At 42.7% G+C, this 22,801-nt stretch overlaps 1 protein-coding gene across 5 annotated transcripts in view; it reads right to left on the reverse strand.

The window, feature by feature from the left end:
• The window catches only part of LOC144600260 (slit homolog 3 protein-like), a 595,019-nt gene that overhangs the window by 17,444 nt on the left and 554,774 nt on the right, over positions 1 to 22,801 (reverse strand). For all 5 annotated transcript variants that reach the window (XM_078411831.1, XM_078411833.1, XM_078411834.1 and 2 more), the window contains 6 exons: positions 21,719 to 21,816; positions 14,280 to 14,419; positions 9,073 to 9,166; positions 8,084 to 8,221; positions 5,676 to 5,916; positions 4,263 to 4,393 (listed from right to left, as the gene is read on the reverse strand). In XM_078411831.1, coding sequence (XP_078267957.1) covers positions 4,263 to 4,393; positions 5,676 to 5,916; positions 8,084 to 8,221; positions 9,073 to 9,166; positions 14,280 to 14,419; positions 21,719 to 21,816 — 842 coding nt within the window. The remainder of the gene's footprint in view (positions 1 to 4,262; positions 4,394 to 5,675; positions 5,917 to 8,083; positions 8,222 to 9,072; positions 9,167 to 14,279; positions 14,420 to 21,718; positions 21,817 to 22,801) is intronic.

The raw sequence follows: 22,801 nt of genomic DNA on the forward strand, positions 1-22,801 counted from the left end.
TAGTTGGAATAATAAATTTACTATTGGACCACATGTTTGATGTGGGACTACAGAGAATCACTTACATACGTTTAAAGAGATCTTATAAATGGATGTAAAAAAAATCCCGTGGCCCTATTTCAAAGACAAACAGGAGGAATTATTCCCCATGTTCTGATCAATACTTATCCCTCACTCAATATTATTAGAAACAGATTCCGTGGGCCATATCAAATTGCTGCTGGGGAGAGCCTGCTGTGTGCAAATTGGCTGCTGTGCATTCTGCATTGCAACAGTGACTGCAATTCAAAAGGACTTTGGCTTCAAAGCACTTTGAACATCCTTCAAGTCTCTTTTAAATAAAAATAAATGCTCAAGGTCTTGTCCAAAAATAAATGCTCAAGGAATTGGCCAAACATATTTTCAGGCAGACACGAAATGCTGGAGTAACTCAGCAGGACAGCAGCATCTCTGGAGAGAAGGGATGGGTGACGTTTTGGATCTCGACCCCATCTTCTGAATATGTCCGAAGAAGGGTCTCGACCCAAAACACCACCCACAGTCTAAAGAAGGTTCTTCACCCGAAATGTCACCCATTCCTTCTATTCTCAGATGCTACCTGACCCGCTAAGTTACTCCAGGATTTTCTGTCTATCTTTGGTTTAAACCAGCATCTGCAGTTCCTTCCTACATATTTTCAGGCAGACTCTGTTCCCTTTTAATAAAAATATGCGTCTCATCAGTCAGATGTACACAGTCCATATATGATGAAACCAAAATAGCTTTAGTTTTAGTTTTAAGATAGTTTTTGACCCATTTTTCACCTCAATCACAGTTTCCAATACCACAGCATTATCATGCAGCTGCCAATATTGTTATATTCAATCAATGTTACATATACAGGTTCTGCCAACTAACCATTAATGAACCACAGTCATAACATTAGGTTTCTGCCTAACATTGTAGCCGTGCTGATTTTACTAATGGCCAATTTAATAAGGATTTACCTCTCTGAGCTGCTTTCAATTATTATTTTTTAGAAAGTTCTACTTTACGTGGAATAAATTGATGGTGATTTAGATAGACTCTTCAGATTTACATTAATAGAGCACTTTGTCATTGTCCACAGTTCACCATTCTTCAGACAGAATGAATTCCCTTCTAGGCTGTGTGGCTTCAGTTATAAAGCAAATAATGGGATGAGTTGGTATATAATATAATCCCACAAAGTGAAAAGTGACAAACGGTCAGCCAACTTGTTCTTGGTAATATTGGTTGAAGGAACAATATGGGCCAGGATAGGAGAAGTAATTCCCTCTCTTCTTCGAAAGCAACTTCAGGATCGTTAACTCCATCTTGAACCTCCAGAGTAGTCATACCTCACATATCATGTGAAGAATTACAACTCAGAACTTCGCCCTGTTGCCACACTGTCCTGAAGCCCACTATTTGATGCAAAGGCCCATTGTTACCAACAAAATATGTGGGTGCCATTGCAGAGCACAGATATGCTGCCATGGCACTGGAGAGCTTGAATCAATGTACTAAATCAATACCAATAGTTTTATCAACAGCATTATCAATTGTATTATCAATACTAAACCAGAGCAGAGTGGAGTAAACCTACCTAAGGTTAAACATCACAGAGTAATACATGGCTAGATTCTAGCAACACATCACTAAACTGTTCACACCATTACAGAATAAGAGTGCGTCAGTTTAATATGGATCATCTTGTACCATTAAGGAGTAAACCACTTGAGTATGAATAGATAAGAACTAATTTAATAGCTTAAGGATGATAGTGTCCCTTTACGGTGCTTGACGGAAGTAAACTGTTTAGTTTATTGTTGTCATGTGTACCGAGGTACAGTGAAAAGCTTTTGTTTGTGTGCAATCCAGTCAAGGAAAAGACTACATGAATACAGTCAAGCTACCTACAAAGTATAGATAAAGGATAAAGGGTGCAAACTATAACATTGAAGTCCGATTAAGTCCAATTAAAGATAGTTTAAAGATCTCAAATGAAGTAGATAGGAGCTCAGTAGCACACTGCACCTTCATACCAGAAGATTGGAGAGAATGGAGCTATGAACAAAACTCAACGCAAAATCTTTAGACTTTAGAGATACAGCATGGAAACACGCCCTTTGGCCCACCGAGTCAGCACCCACCACCGATTAACCCGTAGTGTTAAGGAACCATACATAACTCTGAAGAACTCTGTATATACCTGCAAGTAATTATTCAATGTAACCTTTCAATGCTGTTTCCCAAGATTAGATGTAAGCATTTACTTAAATTGAAAATAACCTTTTGACATGAAACTGGGTGTCCTAATGAAATGGAAAGCTTTCTCAAAGCAGCCTTTTGGGAGCTGTTTATTTCAGATATATGCTTTAGCTCGGGGAACTCTGATATCTGATTGCTTTTCTTCCAGCTCTGATCTCATTTTACTCAGATATTGAAGCCATGCATCATCTCTCTCACCGTGCTAATAAGATAATGGTGTGACATTTAATAAAATGGTAATACATGAACCGACGGAATTAATATTAGCAGCAAGGGTTCAGCACACATATGGAACTATTAATCTTATGGTAATGAGCCACCATTGTGAATGACGACCTCCTTCTTTATCAATATAATCAGAACTCGTGCAGCATTTGCCCTGTTCCATGCCTACAGATGTGGACAATCCATAAAAGCCATCTCATCAGGCAGTGAATGGCTGTCATTGCTAATCGATTGATGAGGGCAGATGTCCATGCAAAGTGTAACCTTTGAGCCAACTCCTGCATAATGAGCAGAACTGATATAATTGATATTAATGGGATGCTTGCATCGTGTTGCACATGGCACTACATTTGCATACAGCACACTTTATGTATAAATAATATCAATGTGCTGATTCTTTTAGTTTAACAACATTTTGGACGCATTTGCAAAATATGTTGAACATCAGAAAGTGCTTAGTTTCAGCATTCATATCCACCTGTGATTTTGAATCTTTTAAGGTCATAAGGCTTTCTTCCTTGTGGCAGGAGGGATGCACAATATTGTGTTGTGCATCAGGAGGAACTTGGGAGAAGCTGTGTCGAGCAGGCGAGAGAATGCTTATTTTTAAGCGTCCACTGCCACAACATCTAACCTTTGTACTACTGAATAGTCCCTACAATAGAGAAAGGCCTGTTCTATGTCCACTTTGCCAATGAGGAATGCTCATCACCACTCGAGTTGGGGACCGGCTCACGTGTGGTATCGGGGCAAGTGGCTGGGACATAGAGGGCAGGGTTTAGGATTAAGAATAGGGGTGAGGGTTTACAATTGCGGATGGGCAAGGTTATTGTTGGTGAAGAGTAATTGGTATCGGGATGGATGGAGGGTCAGCTGCTGGCGCTTTACTGAGTGGGGAGATTGCCAGTGGGGATGGAGAGGGTGGGGGGAGATGGCCGGGTAGGAGGGGGTAGGTTTGGGCATCATTTGATGGAGGAGAGGATCACATTGACAGAGTGGAAATGAAGAGAGGCAGGGCAGCTGTGGGATGGTGAGATTGGTGGCTGACTCTGTGCAGATCAGCAGATCACATGGGGCAGGTACATGGTTAGGTAAACTGGGGGCTAAAGAGAGGCCCATCTCCATGCCCAACCCCATGTTCAACTTGCACCTTGGAGTGGGGTGAAGGCTTGCTTCTCCATGAGAAGCCTCTCCCTTCTGCATTGTGCACATATCGCTGCTGAAATGCAGCAGGTATCACATAGAGGTTTGCTACTCACATCTGGATGTCAATGGGCTCTTCCATCCATCCAATTTTCAGAAGCACAGAGAGCTCATGAGGAAGGCTGTGAACACCTTGCAACTTGTTGAATTTTCCTTTACCTCAGATTGCTCTTGGGACAAGGATTGTGTACAATACCAAAATACAACACAATGCAATCTGGTCTCTTGTCCTCCGTTTGCAATTCCATCTCCACCATGCAACATGGAAACTCCAGAGTACAAACATGTTGACCCAGCTGTCCATATCTATTGCCATGACTTTGGTTGAGTGATGGCAACATCACACCGGCAGCTCAGCCAGCGCTCACTTCAGTCATGGCTAGTCCTTGGCTCGCAACCAATGGGATAAGGAAAGTAAAGCTTCACCCTTGTCAAGTGACAAGCACTTTCACACTTCTTGTATGCGAACATTTGGAAACTCCGATCAGCTCTGCCCTCCTCAGCCAAACTGCGACTTGTAACCTGACAATGAATGGTCAAACACCAGGCGAGGGGTGACGCACCTGTACACAGTGGTGGGTGGATAACTGGACGCATCGTAGACGAGTCGAACATGTCCCTGATACAGTTCCAGAGCCAGGGGATCGTTGTCGCCTTTGTAGAGTAAAAGACCGTTGTCCTTGTCAGTTGCAACCTAGCCACACAGACAGAGGACATGTTAGACCACGACATTTTCTTTGTGTGCCAGCACCTCTGAAAAGTTACAAATGACATTGATGTACAGCAGCCAGAGGCATCAGGTGAATTATTGCATGCATACTGACACGCTTTTGTCTGTAAAAAAAGTGTGTTAGACCCTATTTTAGGAAAACTCCTGAAATGCACTCCCTGCATCTCTGATCGATGGTGGATTTCAGCTTATTTGCTCCCTTCCAGTTTACATGTCACCTACTGACCTTGCACTTACACAGAGTCAGACAGTATGAAGACAGGCCCTTTGGCCCACCAGTTTGCACTGATCATCATTTATGCCAAATCTACAGTGATCTCCATATCCCTGGAGGAAAGGATTGGTTCAGCCTTGTTTGTTGCCAGTTTCCAGAGTCTCCCAGTACTTCAAGTGGGATTGTGTAAAGAGAGTTTTATTCAATATCTAACTTTGATTGTAACTTGCCTCAGAGTGACTGATGCAATATCAGAGACAATATCCTTCATCTCCTCTGGCTGAAGGTCTACCTGACCTGGGTCTGGGCGCCAAGGGTTTCGATTTACAAATTGATGATGCTGTATCAGGCAAGATAGTTGCCTGCCAACAGTGAGAGGAGAATGTTCCCTGAAAACGAGCCTCCCATTGTCAGGATGTATTCTTGAGCTACAATGCAGCTCAGGCTTTTGAAAGTTCAAGATGACATTTCAGTAAATGAGTTGCAGTCTGCACTACGGATGGTTACCAAGAGCATTGTTAAGGCCCTATTTAACAATTGAGTTGCTGGGCTCCATTAAAACCTCCCTGCCTGTCCTCAATGCTGGAAACTTCCACTGTTCCCTTACTGATGGAGATTGATTCTTAATGGCTCAATGGTAGTTTAGTTTCATGTGTACCTCGATACATTGAAATTCTTTGTTTGGCAAAATCATATTATACATTAGCACGATCTTTGTCCCACCCCGTCCCCTGACATCAGTCTGAAGAAGGTCTCGACCCGAAACGTCACCCATTTCTTCTCTCCTGAGATGCTGCCTGTCCCGCTGAGTTACTCCAGCATTTTGTGTCTATCTTCGATTTGAACCAGCATCTGCAGTTATTTTCCTACACTTCTCATACATTAGCACGATCATATGCAACTATATAAATGCAATTATTGTAATGTAAATATAGTAAACTTCACTGAGGCAGTACACAAAGACTCGCCATGCTCCCGGCACCATCTTGTGCTCCTTCCAGTTTGTCGTTCTCTAAAATATCAAGTTCCTACCTGAAGTGAGATGTTTGCTTGCGGGCGGACCTGGGAGGCTGACAGCATCAAATAAGAGTCTTTGCCGACAAAGTTGACGGTGATAAGCTTCTCGCACCTCTGCCCTGCGTAGCTGGCCAAGCACCTGCACACAGGCTCGTTCTGCACCTCGACGCACTGAGCTCCATTCTGGCATTCGTAGTTGTCACAGAGACTGGTCCGGGACAGGTCCACAGTAGGGTGGGTCTCACAAAACAGACCACTGGAAAAACAAATCAGAGCACAAATACCCACGGTGAGGGTGGGTAAAGACACAATGGTAAAGAATGGGGACTGACGGGGATTTGCAATGCAGTACAAGTTCTGTAATTTGCAAACAGCAGAGAGATTGCTGTGGTAACATTAGATCATGTGACAAGCAATACATCTTATTATTCTAACAAAGAGGCATTGAGAGAAACAGTATGGAAACAGGCTCTTTGGCCCACCTTGGCAAATGACCAAATTGGCATTCTGGACTAGTTCCATTTGCCTGGGTTGCCCCTCATCCCTCCAAACCCTTCCTATCCATATATCTGTACAAATATTTTACTTGAAAGTTGTAATTGTATCCACTTCTATAATTTCCTCTCACAGCTCGTTCCAGACATGGACTGCACTCCGAGTGAAAAACACCTCTGAAGTCCCTCTTAAATCTCTCTGCCTTAAGCCTATGCCTTCTAGTCATAGAATTCTACTCTAGGAAAATATGGTGTGCATTAACTTTATCCATGTCCCACTTCAAGATTCAAGATTCAAGATTCAAGATAGCTTTATTTGTCATCCAATATTGGACGAAATTCAGTCACCCACAGTCCAACAATATGGTCACCACTCAGCCACCCATGCCACAAAGACAACGTCCCTGCCTATCCAGCCCCTTGTCCAGACACCCTCACTTGGATGACGGTAACATCCAGATCTTCTTCTTATTGTGTCCACACATGCTAGATATTGTGTTTCAGCCACAACTGAACACAACTCTTAGCAATGTCATTGTTCTCTGCGGGGTTCTCAGCTTTGCTCCAATAGAGGACATCTCACTTTGCATTCGTGCTCCAATAGAGGACATCTCAATAGGTGCTCCATAGTTTGTGGTTCAGTGCCACATATGCAGATGACGTCTTCAGCGTCTATATAACCCCACTTCTTGAGAGTGGCTTTACAACAACCAGTACTAGCTCTCAGTCTGTCGAGGCATTTCCATTCAGCCCAGCTTGATTCAGCCCCAGGAGGAAGTTCTTCTTTGGCACTTAAGGACATGGATGTCGTTGATGGGAGATTAGCTAGTCTCTCTTCCCATAATGCAACTCCAGGTGAATCTCTTCTGCAGCCTTTCCAAGTGAATGGCATCCTTCCTATAGCTGGACCACCAGAACTGCACACTGTTCTCAAAGTGAGGAAACCTGAGGAACTGTGGCCATAGCAGTTCATGGAAAGAGATGGATGTGGAAGGAGTAACTGCAGCTGTTTGGTAGTGGTTCTAGTGCTCATAGCTGAAAGTGCAAGTACTTGCTCACTCACTCTCTGACCATCCGACCACTTAGGTTAAAGGCCAGTGAAAACACAAGGTGTTTTTCACCTTTGGGCTTACAATATAGGTGGAAATTATGTTCAACATCTGCTCAAATGGTCCACATACGTCTGTCCAGGAGAAGACAATCATGCTTAACCTGTCTTTGTTAGCTCCTGGACACTGGCAATATCATGGTGGCTGTTGTGGTGTTGTGGTGGGTGGGAAGGGAGGGGTTGAAGCCAGTAAAATGGCTGAATGGCTACGTAAACTGTAGCTATCCAGAGTCAAGAAATATTCCATCCTTCTACGCAGGCCCAGGAGATGCACAAAATGGAAAAAGCAAATATCAATGTATTGGTCTCCAGAAATCTTCAACTGAATAGTGAAAATTTATCCGATCACAAAATAATTCTTACGGACAAGAAGAGCCCCACATTCAATCCTACATTCAATACTAAATTCATGCTAACCTGGTTAGATGGACCATTAAAGGTGGGTTTCTTATCATGATACTTGGTTTTGATGCTACATGTGCCTCAATTTCAATGGTGAACATTGAAACGCATGTTTGCATGAAGACTGGTATTTGGATGTGCTCCCGTGTGGGTCAGAAGCAGCACATTTGGATCGAAGCATCATTTGTTTGCTCTCTAACATATGGACACAATACAATGAACTGCAGTTTAAAAAAAAAATGCAATTAGGATCAGTGCCAAAAATGTAAATGTTAATATTTTATGGGACAATGGGTGGAGGAAACATGGGCTGGGGGGGGGGGAGGGAGAGGTAAAAAAAGAACTGAATAAACAAATTATTTATTTGGTTCAACTTTTCCTTCTCCAACCCTCTCCCAACCAGCAAATCCTTTGTGTACCTGAAGCCCGTTGGGCAGACACAGGTGTAGCCGTTAATGGCATCCACACACCGCGCTCCATGTCGACACTTATTTTCCACACAGTCGTTATGATCAGTTTGGCAGTTTTGGCCGGTGTAACCTGGCAAACACTCACACCTGTTGGAAATAATAGAGGCTGCAGAATTAACCATTGACCAATGAAAGTTACAAAACACACCACATCGTTGAACAGCATTAGTTTCTGATAACCCTAACCCTGTACAATGTGAGGTGATGAATATAAAGCTGGAATGCAGTGTTGGCAGAATGCTCTGATACAATTTCCATGCAGTGGGGAATGAAATTGGAGGGAATATTATCTTGGGGTGTTTCTGTAGGCTTCTTGACCCGCTGAATTCCTCCAGCAGTTTGCTTTTTATATATCTCAAGATTCTGGCATCTGCAATCTCTTGCGTCTTCACGCCCTTTACCATTGTTTGTGACCTGGTAAAAATGCTAAATAAATATTAATGCAAGAGACAGCAGATGCTGGAATCCTCAGCAAAATGTGCCGGAAGAACTCAACGGGTCAGGCAGCATCTGCGGAGGGAAACGGTCTGACAATATTTTGCCATTTTCTTCCACAGATGCCGTCTGACTCATTGAGTTCCTCCAGCACTTTGTTTGTTGTGGCTGGGAAGGAAAATATGAGATGGAACAAAGTAATAGAGGAAAACAAAGACACAAAGTGCTGGGTCAGGTGGCATCTCTAGAGAACATGAACAGTCCGAAAAAGGGCCCCAGCCCAAAACGTCACCTATCCCTGTTCTCCAGGGATGCTGCCTGACCTGCCTGACCTGCCTGACCTGCTGAGTTACTCCAACACCTTTTGTCTTTAACAAACAATAAGCTCAGCATCGACAGTTTCTTCTTTCTCCAACGTAATAGAGGATTCTGTTTTATTTAATTTTAATTGTGCATATTTTTTAAGTTGATCCATATGATCCAAAATAGTGGAGAGTGCTCACCTGTTCTTCCTGTCCTTAGAGATACATTTGGAGCCATGCTGACAGGTGTTGAACTCTGCAACACAGTAATCCACAACCTCTTCACAAAGCTCACCTGTAGATGAAGAGATAGAAGATCAATAAGACGGCAGAACACCATTGACCAGAATTTGCTGTCATAAAGTGCCAGTAATTACTGGCCTAGTAATTACCCAGCCAGTATCTGTGGGGAGTCAAATGTCCCAATTTGTAGATTATTTCCCTTGCACCTCTCTCTACCAGCTTCACGTGGACAACTGCTCACCATTACCATCCACAGAGCTTCCATGTTGCACTTATATAGTAATTCCACATGAAATTATGAATGGTGTTGAATATCCGCACAAACCCAAATGATGAAAGTTGACCCAGCACACAAATCATGAGCTAAAAATCATGAAAAGATGCTGTTCGGGAGGAAATACCCTGGCAGATCCGTTAACTATTCCATTCAAACATCATGTCATTCAATGTTCAAAATTATCCTGGAAGTTAAAAATTCGAGAGCAGATATTTTCACTGATGATCTCATTGCAAACTCAAATAATATAATTTTATAAATCAAATGGAAACATTCATTCTGACTTTGAGTGTTAGGTGAAAATTGTAGAAAGGGCTGGAAACCTTTCTAAAAGAATGGTAATCTTATTATTCTGGGTCAGTCAGCCAGAGCAGGCGAGGAGGTAGCCACTTATCACAAGGGAAGTTTCTGAGATGCTACACTAGTTCTTCCTGGATCTTCTTTGGTGTACCTCCCTTCTCTCTTAAATCCCCTAACTACAGGCCTCAGTCCCTCTCTCTTGCACTGCCACTTGTCCCTTCCTCCTTTCCCTGCACTCGGTACTTTTCCAACTCTCTGTCCTCACCTCTGCATCTGCTCTCCGTACCCCTCAACCTCTGCCCTACCTCTCTATTTCCTTCCACATCCTCTCTCACTCTCCAGCCCTGAGAAAAACCTTGTGCACCGTTACTGAGCAGTGCTCCTCGACCGCAGGAAGAGGCTGATGTCCACAACCAGATAGACAGGCAGTGTGGCGTGCCCCAGGAGCTACGACACAATAAGACAAGCCGTCATACATTCCCAATCTCCACGGGTTGTCACCTTGTCGAGGTGGAGAAGCTTGTGTGGTCCTGAGATCCTGAGAGCGATGCCGTCTGGAGCTACGCCCCTGGTAGGGTCACCCATGGCGGTAAGGTCGAGGGGGAGGTCCCTGACAAAGAGCAATCCAACCAAGATCTCAACGGTGGAACAGGCGGAGGATGATGGCTGACTTTAGTGGAACGTCACAACGGCTGGGAAGGCGGATGGATGAAGGCTGCAGCAGAAAAGGGTCCCCGGTCGTCTTGGACTCCATGCCACTGGATCCTGACCCAGATCTGTCAAGGACCGTGTGGTGGCTGTCTGTGCACCAGTCTCCCCACGTTAAACAAAGTCACGCATAGGCGTCCTAATAAGAGGACAGTCATACTCGCTTCAAGTGACCACTGATGATGACATTCCCAATCTCTTTTAAATTTGAAGAGTGACCACTCAGTTCAATTGTGCACAGTTAAGGTCAATGGTTAAAACACTTAACTTATTCGCACAGTTTTCCATTTAAATAGCACTCCAGGAGTTAAACACATTATTTTTTTGTTGGCGATGAGGGAAGGTGTTTCATGCTAAGGGCACCAGGATGTTATAAATGAATATTTCTGCAGATAGCCATCCTATATCCAGTTCCAATATCAGGAGGGTGTACTACAAGCAGTGCCATACCATCTATGTGATAACATTGCCAGCCAAATCTCTACTGTGTCATTGAGATTAGACACCATTTGCTTGTTACTCTCACACTGAAGACCAGTGTCTGACTCTCAGTTTCCACCCTGGTAAGCAGATTAATTGGTTGTTTATTGTTTATGTTTGTAGTGCTGCCACCAACAAAACTGGCTGAATGAAGAGCAATTTGTGGTATACAGCTCTCTGAAACATCTGAAGAATTTACTAGAGGCTTCTATTTTAACAGTCGTAAACTGTGGCAGACAAGACTTATGGCAAGTGTTTAAATCTACTTTTCCACGACATTTCAGGGGTGGATTAGGGGGTCTGCTCCACACCTCAGCATCAATTTATGAGAAAGGGAGGTTTGAATTCAGCACAGTGTCCACCAGGTCAGACAAATGGCTGCTTTATTTCTTCATTTCCATTCACTTGGGGCAAAATTGATCTAATTTAGAATAAGGAACATTCCTAAGAGTTCAAGGGCATTTACACACAAAGCAATGATTTTAATATCCACATACTTGTGAAACAAGGCAACATTTGGAAACTCTGGGCCACTTATCATTGCATGCACATCAGTTTACCGTGGGGAATATGTTTTATACGTGCGTTCATTGGCAGCTGTGATAAGACTCCCTGTGGAGTTTGGATTTTGTCTGATCTGTTTAGAATTAGGAAAACCCCAATCATTTGACTCCTGATTCTAATCCTTTTTATCGACTCCATCCTTTGTGGTTGAGATTGTAGTTAATCCTTGCCTGGGAACCACATGCCACTGCTTGGGAATGAAAAGGATCAACACATGTGGGGTGCATTGTGAAAGCTTAGAAATCACAGAACACCCTGGAGAGAAGTTTAAAGAGCTGCCTTGAAAGCTCCAATGCTTTCTTTGAATTTGTATTTTATTACAATCTTTTTCTCATGTCTGAGCCCATTTCTACAAGGTGGAGCTATCAGTTTGGTGAGGTGACGGTGTCAGCCTTAAGCTCAGTAGAAAGTAAACATTTCGGGATTTAACAAAGTATATATTTTATTTCTTGACGGCTCAACGTGTAAAAGTGTCACTCATATTAATCTCCTTTCATAAAAAAACAGGAAAGTTTCAGGGCTGTGCTGCTTTAGCGGAGCTCGTTTGATGGAAATTCTGGATGCTACAAACAGTGCTGCAAGTATCAGGAAAGAAATTGGGGCAGGGGGGACCAAAAAGTGTTGGGGAAAATAAATATTTAGTGCTTGTCTCAGCTGACAATTAAATATCTGCCCCAAGTGAAAATAGAATTTCTACAATCAAATGATTAACTGGCATTAACTGTTCATGCAGGGTGGTGAAAAACTTAGACCACAAGACATAGAAGCAGAATTAGGTCATTCGGCCCATTGAGTCTGCTCCACCATTAGATCTTGGCTGATCTATTTTTCCCTCTCAACCCCATTCTCTGCCTTCTCCCCATAACCACTGACGCCCTTCCTATCAATAACCTATCAATCTCCGCCTTATAAATCCCCAATGTCTTGGCCAACACAGCCACCTGTGGCAGCAAACTCCACAGATTCATTACCCTCTGGCCACAGAAGTTCCTCCTCATCTCCATTCTAAAGGTACATCCTTTTATTCTGAGTCTGTGCCCTCTGGCCCTACATTGAAGATTGCACTAAACCTGAGAAAGCTATTTCCGTGGATTGCGTTTCCAAGTAATATGAAGGCTGAGACAGAATGGTCCTTACACACAGCACAACAGAGCAAGATGGGTAATGTTTTGTCCATTATCACCAAACCATATCATGCTTCTTAGTCAAGTTGCTAAATTAGTTTCAGGTAGTGTCGAACACTGAATAGTTCCTCTTGTAAGTGAAGGATGACCCTGTACTGCTTGGAATGAGATAATTGAGAGGTGATCCTATTGAAACACCTGAGGTTGGATGGCCATGCCGAGAGGATATTTCAGCCGGCAGAGATATCTAGTACTGGTTTCTAAAAAAGGTTGCCCATTTAAGACAAAGATGAGGAGATTTTAATTTCCTCTTAGAAGCTCGTGGATCTAGGATTTTCTACCTCAGAGAGTTGTGGAGGAGAGTCATTGAAACATCTTCAAAGTTTAAAGAGGCAGATCAGTGGTCTAAGAGAACCAGGAAGGAAGGTGGAGCCGAGGCCAAGATTAGATAAGCCTTTTATTCACAAAATGCTGGAGTAACTCAGCTAGGTCAGGCAGCATCTCGGGAGAGAAGGAATGGGTGACGTTTCGGGTCGAGACCCTTCTTCAGACTGATGTCAGGGGGGCGGGACAAAGGAAGGATATAGGTGGAGACAGGAAGATAGAGGGAGATCTGGGAAGGAGGAGGGGAAGTGAGGGACAGAGGAACTATCTAAAGTTCTCCCGAGATGCTGCCTGACCTGCTAAGTTACTCCAGCATTTTGTGAATAAATACCTTCGATTTGTACCAGCATCTGCAGTTATTTTCTTATATATTAGATAAGCCTTGTTCTTATTCAGTGGCAGAAAAGGCTTGAGGGGTCGTATATCACATTCCTGCTTTCTTTTTGTTCAATCAAAAGAGGAAGGATAGGGATGAACCTCGGCAGAAGACCAAAAGAATGAAAAATTGAATCAAACGTAATTTTCTCACGTTTTTCTTTTGCTCTTCATTCTTAAAGAGCATTGCCAACTGACTACTTCAGGCGTGTGGGTCTCAGCAATGCAATTCTACCAGTTATTCCTTTATATGATATCACACAAAGCATGTCTCCAGATTCAATTCTCAATTTTCAATTTTCACTTAAATGACACTTCAGGGATCTCGGTATTGATCGACGATCTCCAACTGAACCCATCCTACCCAGAGAACTACTGGGGTCTGTGAGATGATACATCCATGCTTTGAGATGTGAGCAGCATAAGAGGAAGGTGGGAGTAGAGGTTGTGGCAAGAAGCAGCCTCCAATTATCATTCAATAAAAGCCTGTACAATGCACGCCTATGGATGAACCAGGACATATCCCCCCCACCTCTTTACAATGAAGAATGCAAATGCACATACTCTGAAAGGGCGGCACAGTGGTGCAGGGGTAGAGTTGCAGCCGTACAGTACTGGTGACCCTGGTTTGATCCAGATTATGGGTGCTGTATGGTGTTTGTACATTCTTCCTGTGACCGCATGGGTTTCCCCTGGTTGCTCCGGTTTCCTCCCACATTCCAAAGATGTGCAGGTGCGTAGGTTAATTGTCCCTAGTGTTTAGGAAGGGATCAGATAGAACTGCACAGAGATTGCTGGTCGGTGCGGACTCGGTGGGCTGAAGGGCCTATTTCTGCACAGTTTCTCTTAAACTAAAATGCCTGAAAATCTACCCATTTGCTTAAACTCCTGACCTTACTTTTCAATCTAGCTAACAATACCCTGTGAAAGATGCAATCCATTATCATCTCTACCTGTGTAATTGGGCGGGCAAAGGCAGGCGTAGTTATTGATCCCATCGATGCACGTGGAGTTATTTTCACAGTCATTATCTTCGCAGTCGTCAGGATTCACTTCACACAGCTGTCCCTCGAAGCCTGGAGGGCAGAGGCACCTGTACATAAAAGTAAAGATGAAGTGAAGGTGTTACAAAGTGAAGCTTCCATTGAATAACTACCACGTAATAATGAGAATGGGGATCTGTGAGAACATAAGGAAAAATATATCCCATTCACAATGCTTTCCTTCTCCTTTGAAATCACAGGCTCTCAATCCTTTAACTCTATCTGCCCACTTCACAATTGATATCTTCTCTTCTTCGCTGCACCTCCTTAGGTATTTCATGGAATTCAGCACCAATTTATCCCCGACAATCGGGAGTCCATTTATTTATTTTTCCAGGTACAGCTCCAGCAATTATTTAGCCATTGAAACGGTGGTGGAGAGCCACATTTCTGAATACTACAGTCCCTTCTGGTGCACGTGACCACTCCATCCATCCTGTTGGGAAGAGAATTCCAGGATTCGGAGCCAGTGACAATGACGAGTTGATTTGCAAGCCTGGTTTTTGTGCAACATGCAAGGGAATCTGCAGGTGGTGGTTTTCCGAGACACTGGCTTCCCTTGTCCTCCTTGCTGTTAGAGGTGATGATTTTGGAAAGTATTGTTTGGTAGCCAGGGCATGTGATTGAAGTGCATGTGGGAGGTGATGCACTGGTGAAATTAACGTGTCTAACTCTCTGCATTCCCACAGTTATATTGGCCTTATGAAAGAAAACACTGAAAATTCCAAAACTTTAACTGCAGAATACCGTTGTAGATCCCCAAACTTTTAATGAACATTGTGAAAGTTGAGATTCAGAGTAGCTAAGGATTAAAAACCTCAGGGTTGGGAATTCAGTGTCGAACAGGATCCAGGAGTATCAGCCACCCACTTCTCTTCCTTGAATATATCATTGGTTTCATTGATTTCAATGCATCTCGAGGTGATTATATCAAATGCTCTTTACTCTGATGCATGCTTTTTGCCAGCGATCAAAGGATAATTTCTACCCCCTTTGATTGCTAGCATCCTAGAGAAACATCTCCGAGAGGTTACTTTAGGAAGGGTGATCTATCCTTCAAAGTGAAACATATTCTTGCTGGCCTTCAGTGATGATGGAGACACCAAAGGCGAGTTTGATTCAGTGCCTCCACATTAAAATTTATGTTGGTAAACCACATAATGACACCAATGTCAGTCAGGTTAATATTTCCACAGCTCTGATGACAACAGGTTCGGTGGGAGAAGAGATCATCGTGCGATAAATGCTGACAAGACATGGCATTGATTTGTTTTCAGGGTTGTACAAATGAAAATTCTCCTTTCATGAATAAAATAAGTCATGACTGACTCGGAGCTGTTTCATGCCTCCCAAACATTTCAACAACGCATGTTAAGGCTTGTGGTCTTCCATGTAATGTGCATGTTACACAGGAACATAGAAACATAGAAAGTAGGTGCAGGAGAAGGCCATTTGGCCCTTTGAGCCAGCACCGCCATTCATTGTGATCATGGCTGATCATCTACAATGTGCCTGCCTTCCCCCCATATCCCTTGATCCCACTCGCCCCTAGAGCTCTATCTAACTCTCTTTTAAATTCATCTAGTGAATTGGCCTCTACTGCCCCCTGTGGCAGAGAACTCCACAGATTCACAATTCTCTGGGTGAAAAAGTTTCTTCCCAACTCAGTTTTAAATGGCCTCCCCTTTATTCTTAGACTATGTCCCTGGTTCTGGATACCCCCAACATTGGGAACATTTTTCCTGCATCTAGCTTGTCTAGTCCTTTTATGATTTTTTACGTCTCTATAAGATTCCCTCTCATCCTTCTAAATTCCAGTGAATACAAGCCTAGTCTTTCCAATCTTTCCACATATGACAGTCCCTCCATCCCAGGGATTAACCTCGTGAACCTACGCTGCACTGCCTCAATAGCAAGGATGTCATTCCTCAAATTAGGAGACCAAAACTGCACACAATACTCCAGATGTGGTCTCACCAAGGCCCTATACACCTGCAGAAGGACTTCTTTGCTCCTGTACTCAAAACTTCTCATTACGAAGGCCAACATGCCATTAGCTTTCTTCACTGCCTGCTGTACCTGCACGCTTACTTTCAGTTGGAGATGCTTGTGTTAACATCACTTCCAGTCCAACCTTCCTAGTGTGGACGTTGGGCCATGTCTTGCCTGGGTTGCCCGATATTCTGCACCCTTGAATCAATATGATATGATTCACTTGGCTATGAAGACTCAGGCTAGGGGGCCAGCCAAGGACATGTGGGGTGGGAGGCCAGGCTAAGGGATGGTTGTGGAGATCACGGCAGAGAGGCCACACAACGAGTTCAGGCCCAGGAGACTGTCTAAAATGGCATAGAGATGCAGCTGGTAGAGTTGCTGCCTCACAACTCCAGCAATCTAGGTTCAATCCTGACTTCCAGCGTACATTTTGTGAATTCTCCTTGTGCCCACGAGTATTCTGGGATGCTCCGGTTTCCTCCCACATGTTAAAGAGTCGTTGGTTGGAGGGTAAAATGGCCGGTGTAAATTGCTCCGAGGGTCTAGGGGAGTGATGGAATCCAGGTGGTCAAAGTGATTGTGGGGCGAATAAAATAGGACAGGACTAGCCCAATTCACACCCAATATAGACCCCATGTGTGACCGTTGCAGGCAGAACCAAGTCACTTTAATTCATATGATTGTCCTAAGTTATCTAATTTTTGGCAATTAATATTCGATATGCTTTCCCAAACTACTGATGAATCCTTAGAACCATCAGCTCCCCTTGCTTTGTTTGGTGTGGTAACACAAAATCTTGCATTAAATAATAATGAACTAAATCTTCTGTCTTTTGCCACGCTGGTGGCCAGACGACAAATCTTGATCAGATGGAAAGATTGTAACCCTCCAACATTTGCACAGTGGATTAGGGATATGTTGTATTTTAGGTATACTGTTAGGGAGTCAGCTGACAAGTTTACATTGAAATGGCAACCTTTCCTTAGTTGTATTGATGCTGATAATTGCTCTGATAATTTTATGGTTGAGTAAAGTCTTTGATATGTGTGTATGTAATTAAGAGTGGAATTGAATTATTAGAATGGTCCCTGATATATCTTAACATTCCCACTTTTCTGCTTCTCTCTTCTGTTTTTATGCGTGTTAGCGCCCTAGATAATATGGTGTACCTCTTTAAACCTCTAACATTTATCTTTTTTTTTGTATGCTTATGTTTATGTTTATTTATTTACTTATTTTCCTTACATAACTTAAGTTGTATACCTCTGATTGTTATTGTGGGTGGGGGGTGGTGGGTGGAGGGATATCTATCACAGTTCAAATGTGTTCATGCATTGAATTGTCAAAGCTGTATTAATAAGAATTCAGAAATAAACTTTGTTCAAAACAAAAATAGGACAGGTATAAATGCTTGTTTTACAATTTAGGGGCGGCACGGTGGCGCAGCAGTTGAGCTGCTGCATTACAGCGCCAGAGACCTGGGTTCAATCCTGACAACGGCTGCTGTCTGTATGGAGTTTGTACGTTCTCCCTGTGACCGTGTGGGTTTTCTTCGGGTGCTCCGGTTTACTCCCGCACTCCATAGACGCGTAGGTTTGTAGGTTAATTGACATTGGTCAATTTGTAAATTGTCCCTCGTGTGTAGAGTAGTGCTAGTGTAAGTGGATCGGTGCTCGCTGTGGACTCGGTGGGCTGAAGGGCTTGTTTCTGTGCTCTCACTCTGTTAAACTAAACTAATAGAGAGGAGATACAAGAAACTGCAGATGCGGTTACAAAAAAAGACAAAGTGCTGGAGTAACCCAATGGGTCAGATGGCATCTCTGGAGAAGATGGGTATCCATGTTGTCCAGAGATTCTGCCTGACCTGCTGAGTTACTCCAGCACGTTGTGTCTTATTTTACAAGAGAAATATGGGCGCAATGGGCCAAAAGGCCTCTTTCCATTCTGTGAACGATGGGGAAGGGTGGTTGGCATTCTGTGTATGATGGGGAAGGGTGGAGGTTGGCATTCTGTGTATGATGGGGAAGGGTGGAGGTTGGCATTAGTCTTTGAGAAGGAAAAGGTCTAACGTGGGGAAGGTAGGTTTGAAATGGCAACAAAGTGGGAGAGAGAGAAAGCGTGGGAGAATCACAGATTCAGCTTGTCTTTGGGGGTGGTCAAGAGATTTGTTTTATTGGGGCAGTGCTGTTCAATCAGAGGGCTGGAGAGAGGGTGAGAGATAGGGTAGACAGTCAGAACCTTATTCCCAGATTGGAAGTGTCAAAAAATAAAGGGCACAGCTTTAACGTCAGAGGGGAAATGTTGAAAGAGATGTGTGGGGACAGGTTTTTTGATGCAGCGGTGGTGCCTGGAATGGGTTACCAGGGGTGGTGCGGAAGTAGAAATAACATTGACATTTAAGAGAGGTTTTTAAATTGGTAGATGGATATGATGGATATGCAGGGAATGAAGAGGTATGGATCATGTGTGGGAAGAGAAGTTATGGTTAACTGGGCAGCATGTTCAGCACAGTTATTGTACATATACAATATATAGTATCTGGAAATGTATGCATATATATATATGTGTCTATGTATACACACACATACATCTATACACACACACACAGATATAAATATACACCCACACATATATACAAACATATACATATGCACACGCACATATACACACACACACACATATACAAACACACACATATACACTCACATGTATATGCATACACACATACATATACACACATATGTACACACACACATATGTACACACACACATGTACACACATATACATGGATACACACACACATATACACACAGACACATATACACACATACACACCCACATATATACACACACACATACACGAACACACACACATATATACACACATACATATACACACACACACATATATACACACATACATATACACACACACACATATATAAATGCACACACACATATTTACTGCACATATATATGTTCATACACACATATACACACACATCTACATACACACACATGTACATACGCACAAACGTGCATTATATTTTATACATATATATTGCTTGCAACCTGCAGACCTCCCTATTTGACACTATGGGAATAAGCCAATGTTTTTCTAGGACTGTGACAACAAGGTACAAACTTAAAAAAGGAGTCCAGTGCAAGAAGTGAGATCGTCTCATGCAAACTTGACATGGACATTGTGCCAGAGGCTTGATGGAGTTGGCTGATGACATTTCCCGAGTGGTATGGTTCAATCCAGGAATAGTCACAAGCATTGAAACACAAAGCGACTGCATTTACTCCAATTTAAATCGATGCTCACTTTCAAAATGCTGTCAAAGAAAGGCACCAGGTGATTGCATTTCCAGGCAATTATTCTACATAAGACACATCTCAGAAAGGCAGGCTGAAGTACTTCACATTATTCCACCAGGTGCCACAGAGAAAATACCGTCAATTTTTATTGACCTTGACTGAGAGCTGGAAATATGAGCAGCTGCTGACAGAGAATTATGCTGCTTACCCATTCTCCTTACGCAAACCTGCACTGAGATCAAAGCTTTCTGCTCAAGACAAGTCAAACTGTTACAGGCATCCAAAGGTCAAAGAATATTAATGTTATTGGGCATTTTCAGATTATATTCATCATTACTTTAGACCACTGGACCCCGTCCAGAATAAATAAAGGCGTCTCACGCAGGGGTTATTGATGGAGCAGGCCAGACCTGAGGGTGACATTTTTATTTGTGAACTTGTGTGTGACACGCAGGAAGTTCAAGGGGATGCCTGATTACATTCTATACCCAGAAATAACATTTCCAAAGGTGCAATCACTCAGGCACGACAAATTCCCAACAACATTAATCCATTTCCAGGGAGATTTCCAGATGCTATCAACTTTCAGAGTGAGAGGTTTCACTTAGCTTTGGGCAATGAGGAACGCGTTCTCAAAGATAACAGATCTGTAAAATCTAACAAGACAGCAAAACACATGAATCTGTCACGGTATTTCCAGCCTTGATTCCACTTTGGAATATTTTGGAGCAGAGCGTTTGAGCGCAGTTTAACCTTTGTAGGTTAATCTAATGCGATTTCAGCTATCCTTTCTCTGAACTATTCTTGCTAACGAATATTGCATTAAACCCAGCAGCCAAATGCTTGCTTGGGAAATAAGTATCTCCCTTTGGCTGAAAAAAAAACACACTTCTCTTTCCATAACATAAGGAATAAGAAAAGCATCCTTGGTCACTGGAGAAAAATGCACAGATGAGCATCTACTGAAGTCAATTTAATCAAATGTAAGGAGGCAACTGGTAACCATAATTTGCACGTGCACATTGGCTAATTTCTCCCCAGAACACTCTCCAGTTAACAGATCCCCAGGTACAGATAATGTATCCATAATTACCTTCAGATCTAAAAATAGTGTTGAACGGTTAGTGGGTAAACATAACATACTCATTGTGGAGAGCTTAGCAAAATGCCAAAAAACATTGAGTCACATTCTCTGCCAAATATCTCAGCACTTGCTTCCCGAGTTACTTCACATCTTTGCTATCTCTTTGTGCATTTTGTTCCATATATTTACCATGCTCACATGGAATTGAAACTCTTTTGCAGTCAGTTGTAAAGTTTTGTGATCAATGATATTATTGCAATTCACTTAGTTGACAGCCGTAGAATATTTTGAGAGGTCACCCATTAATAACTTTCTACTTCTAAAACCTTGTCTCCAGGAGGGAAACTTCCATTTTGCTCCTCACCTTCAGTGCACTGGTGGTTTCAAGAATTGTAAATGTATCTGCTTCTCACTGCACCCTCTCCCCCCCAACAGTTGTGCTGCACATTTTTTCATTGTAAATGTTTCAACTTTTTAGCCATCAAAGTTCTTCTGGTTGTGAGGTCTTGAATGCTCCAAATTTTAAATAATAGTGATCTAACACTGCACATCTCTTCTAGTGAACTGCTCTTTAACTGAGTTGTCCTTTTATGTGCAGAGGGAACTTGGTCCCAAGTCCCCAGATCCTTGAAAGTGGTCACACAAATAGGTAGCGTGGTAAAGAATGTGGGGTCGAAGGATTAAGTATAAGAGTCAAGAAGTCATGTTGCATTTTTTAGGATTTTGGTTAGGCTGCATTTGGAGCACTTTGTACAATTCTGATTGCTCCATTGAAAGAAGGAACTGGAGACTTTGATCAGTGCTCTCCATTTTTACTGAACAGCACAAAGCAACAATTTCATTATTGCTCCGTGATTGTCTGCAATGATGCCAAAACTGGCTGCAGACACGTTCGTATGAATTAACAAATGTTTTTATGTTTAGTTTCTTCTTGCGTTAAATGATCACCTGAATCCACGTTTGTCTCCCTCAATTAAGCGGCAGGTTCCTCCGTTCTGGCACTGGCTGTTGATGCAGGCATTGATGGGGAATGCACAGTCCTGGCCCTGTGAATGAAAGAACCAGATCATTCATCAGAGATTACAAGGCAAATCAATGTTCTTCATCCTGATAGAGCTGTAGACAATATATCTCTCCCTCTCCTATTAAAACCCTGTTGTAAAGACAGCATGCATTGGGTCTCAATTTCAATGGGACCTGTTTCCAGTTTCCACTCACATCCCAAAGATGTGGATACTGGTATGGTAATGGGCCACTGTAAATTGCTCCTAGTGTGAAGTGGTAGAATTTGTAACAGTTAATGGGAATGTGGGAAGAATAAAAATGAAATATTGTAGGATTAATGTCTATGTGGGCTGATGGATGGTCCATTTGGCTGCTGTGCCAAATGACTCTATGATTCTACACCCAGTGATGCTCCTTATGCTCCACAATTCAGATTAAAGATGTAAATGTATTTCATATGGTTAAAATCTCACATCGACTAGTAGGGTCAATTTATATGGCTACAGAGCTTACACAAAGGTCTGGTATTATTAATATGTTTTTTTCGATAAGTAGAGTTGACCTTGAGGCCAACTATCAGATGTTTGACTGGAATATGTAAAATCCAATTTATAACGTAAGAATTAACATGAACTTCTCCCTTTTCCATTTGTGAAGGGCATGGTGCAGGAGGTGTCATGATATAAGTTGTGTTCAGCAGTTCCTCAGGTCTCATGAACCAGACACCATGCCCTTAGGAGTACACAGGAACGGGTAGGAGGCAGTAGGCAGAATTGTAATTACACATCGGTTTTTCCACCATAAGGGAACCCACACCTGTTCCCCACATAATTATACGCAGAAAGTGATGTATACTCAGCAATCAAGCAGCGTCTGCAGAGCCAAAAACAGTTAATGCTGCAAGTTAATGACCTTTCGGCTGCCGGGCATTCACGCATTTTCCATTTTATTTCAGATTGCCAGCATGTGAACCTATTTTGCTTTGGATGGTATTCTCAGCTGAAGTGCATGTGTGTGAATTACTAA

Source organism: Rhinoraja longicauda, chromosome 14 (genome assembly GCF_053455715.1).
Source record: "Rhinoraja longicauda isolate Sanriku21f chromosome 14, sRhiLon1.1, whole genome shotgun sequence".
Taxonomy (NCBI): domain Eukaryota; kingdom Metazoa; phylum Chordata; class Chondrichthyes; order Rajiformes; family Arhynchobatidae; genus Rhinoraja; species Rhinoraja longicauda.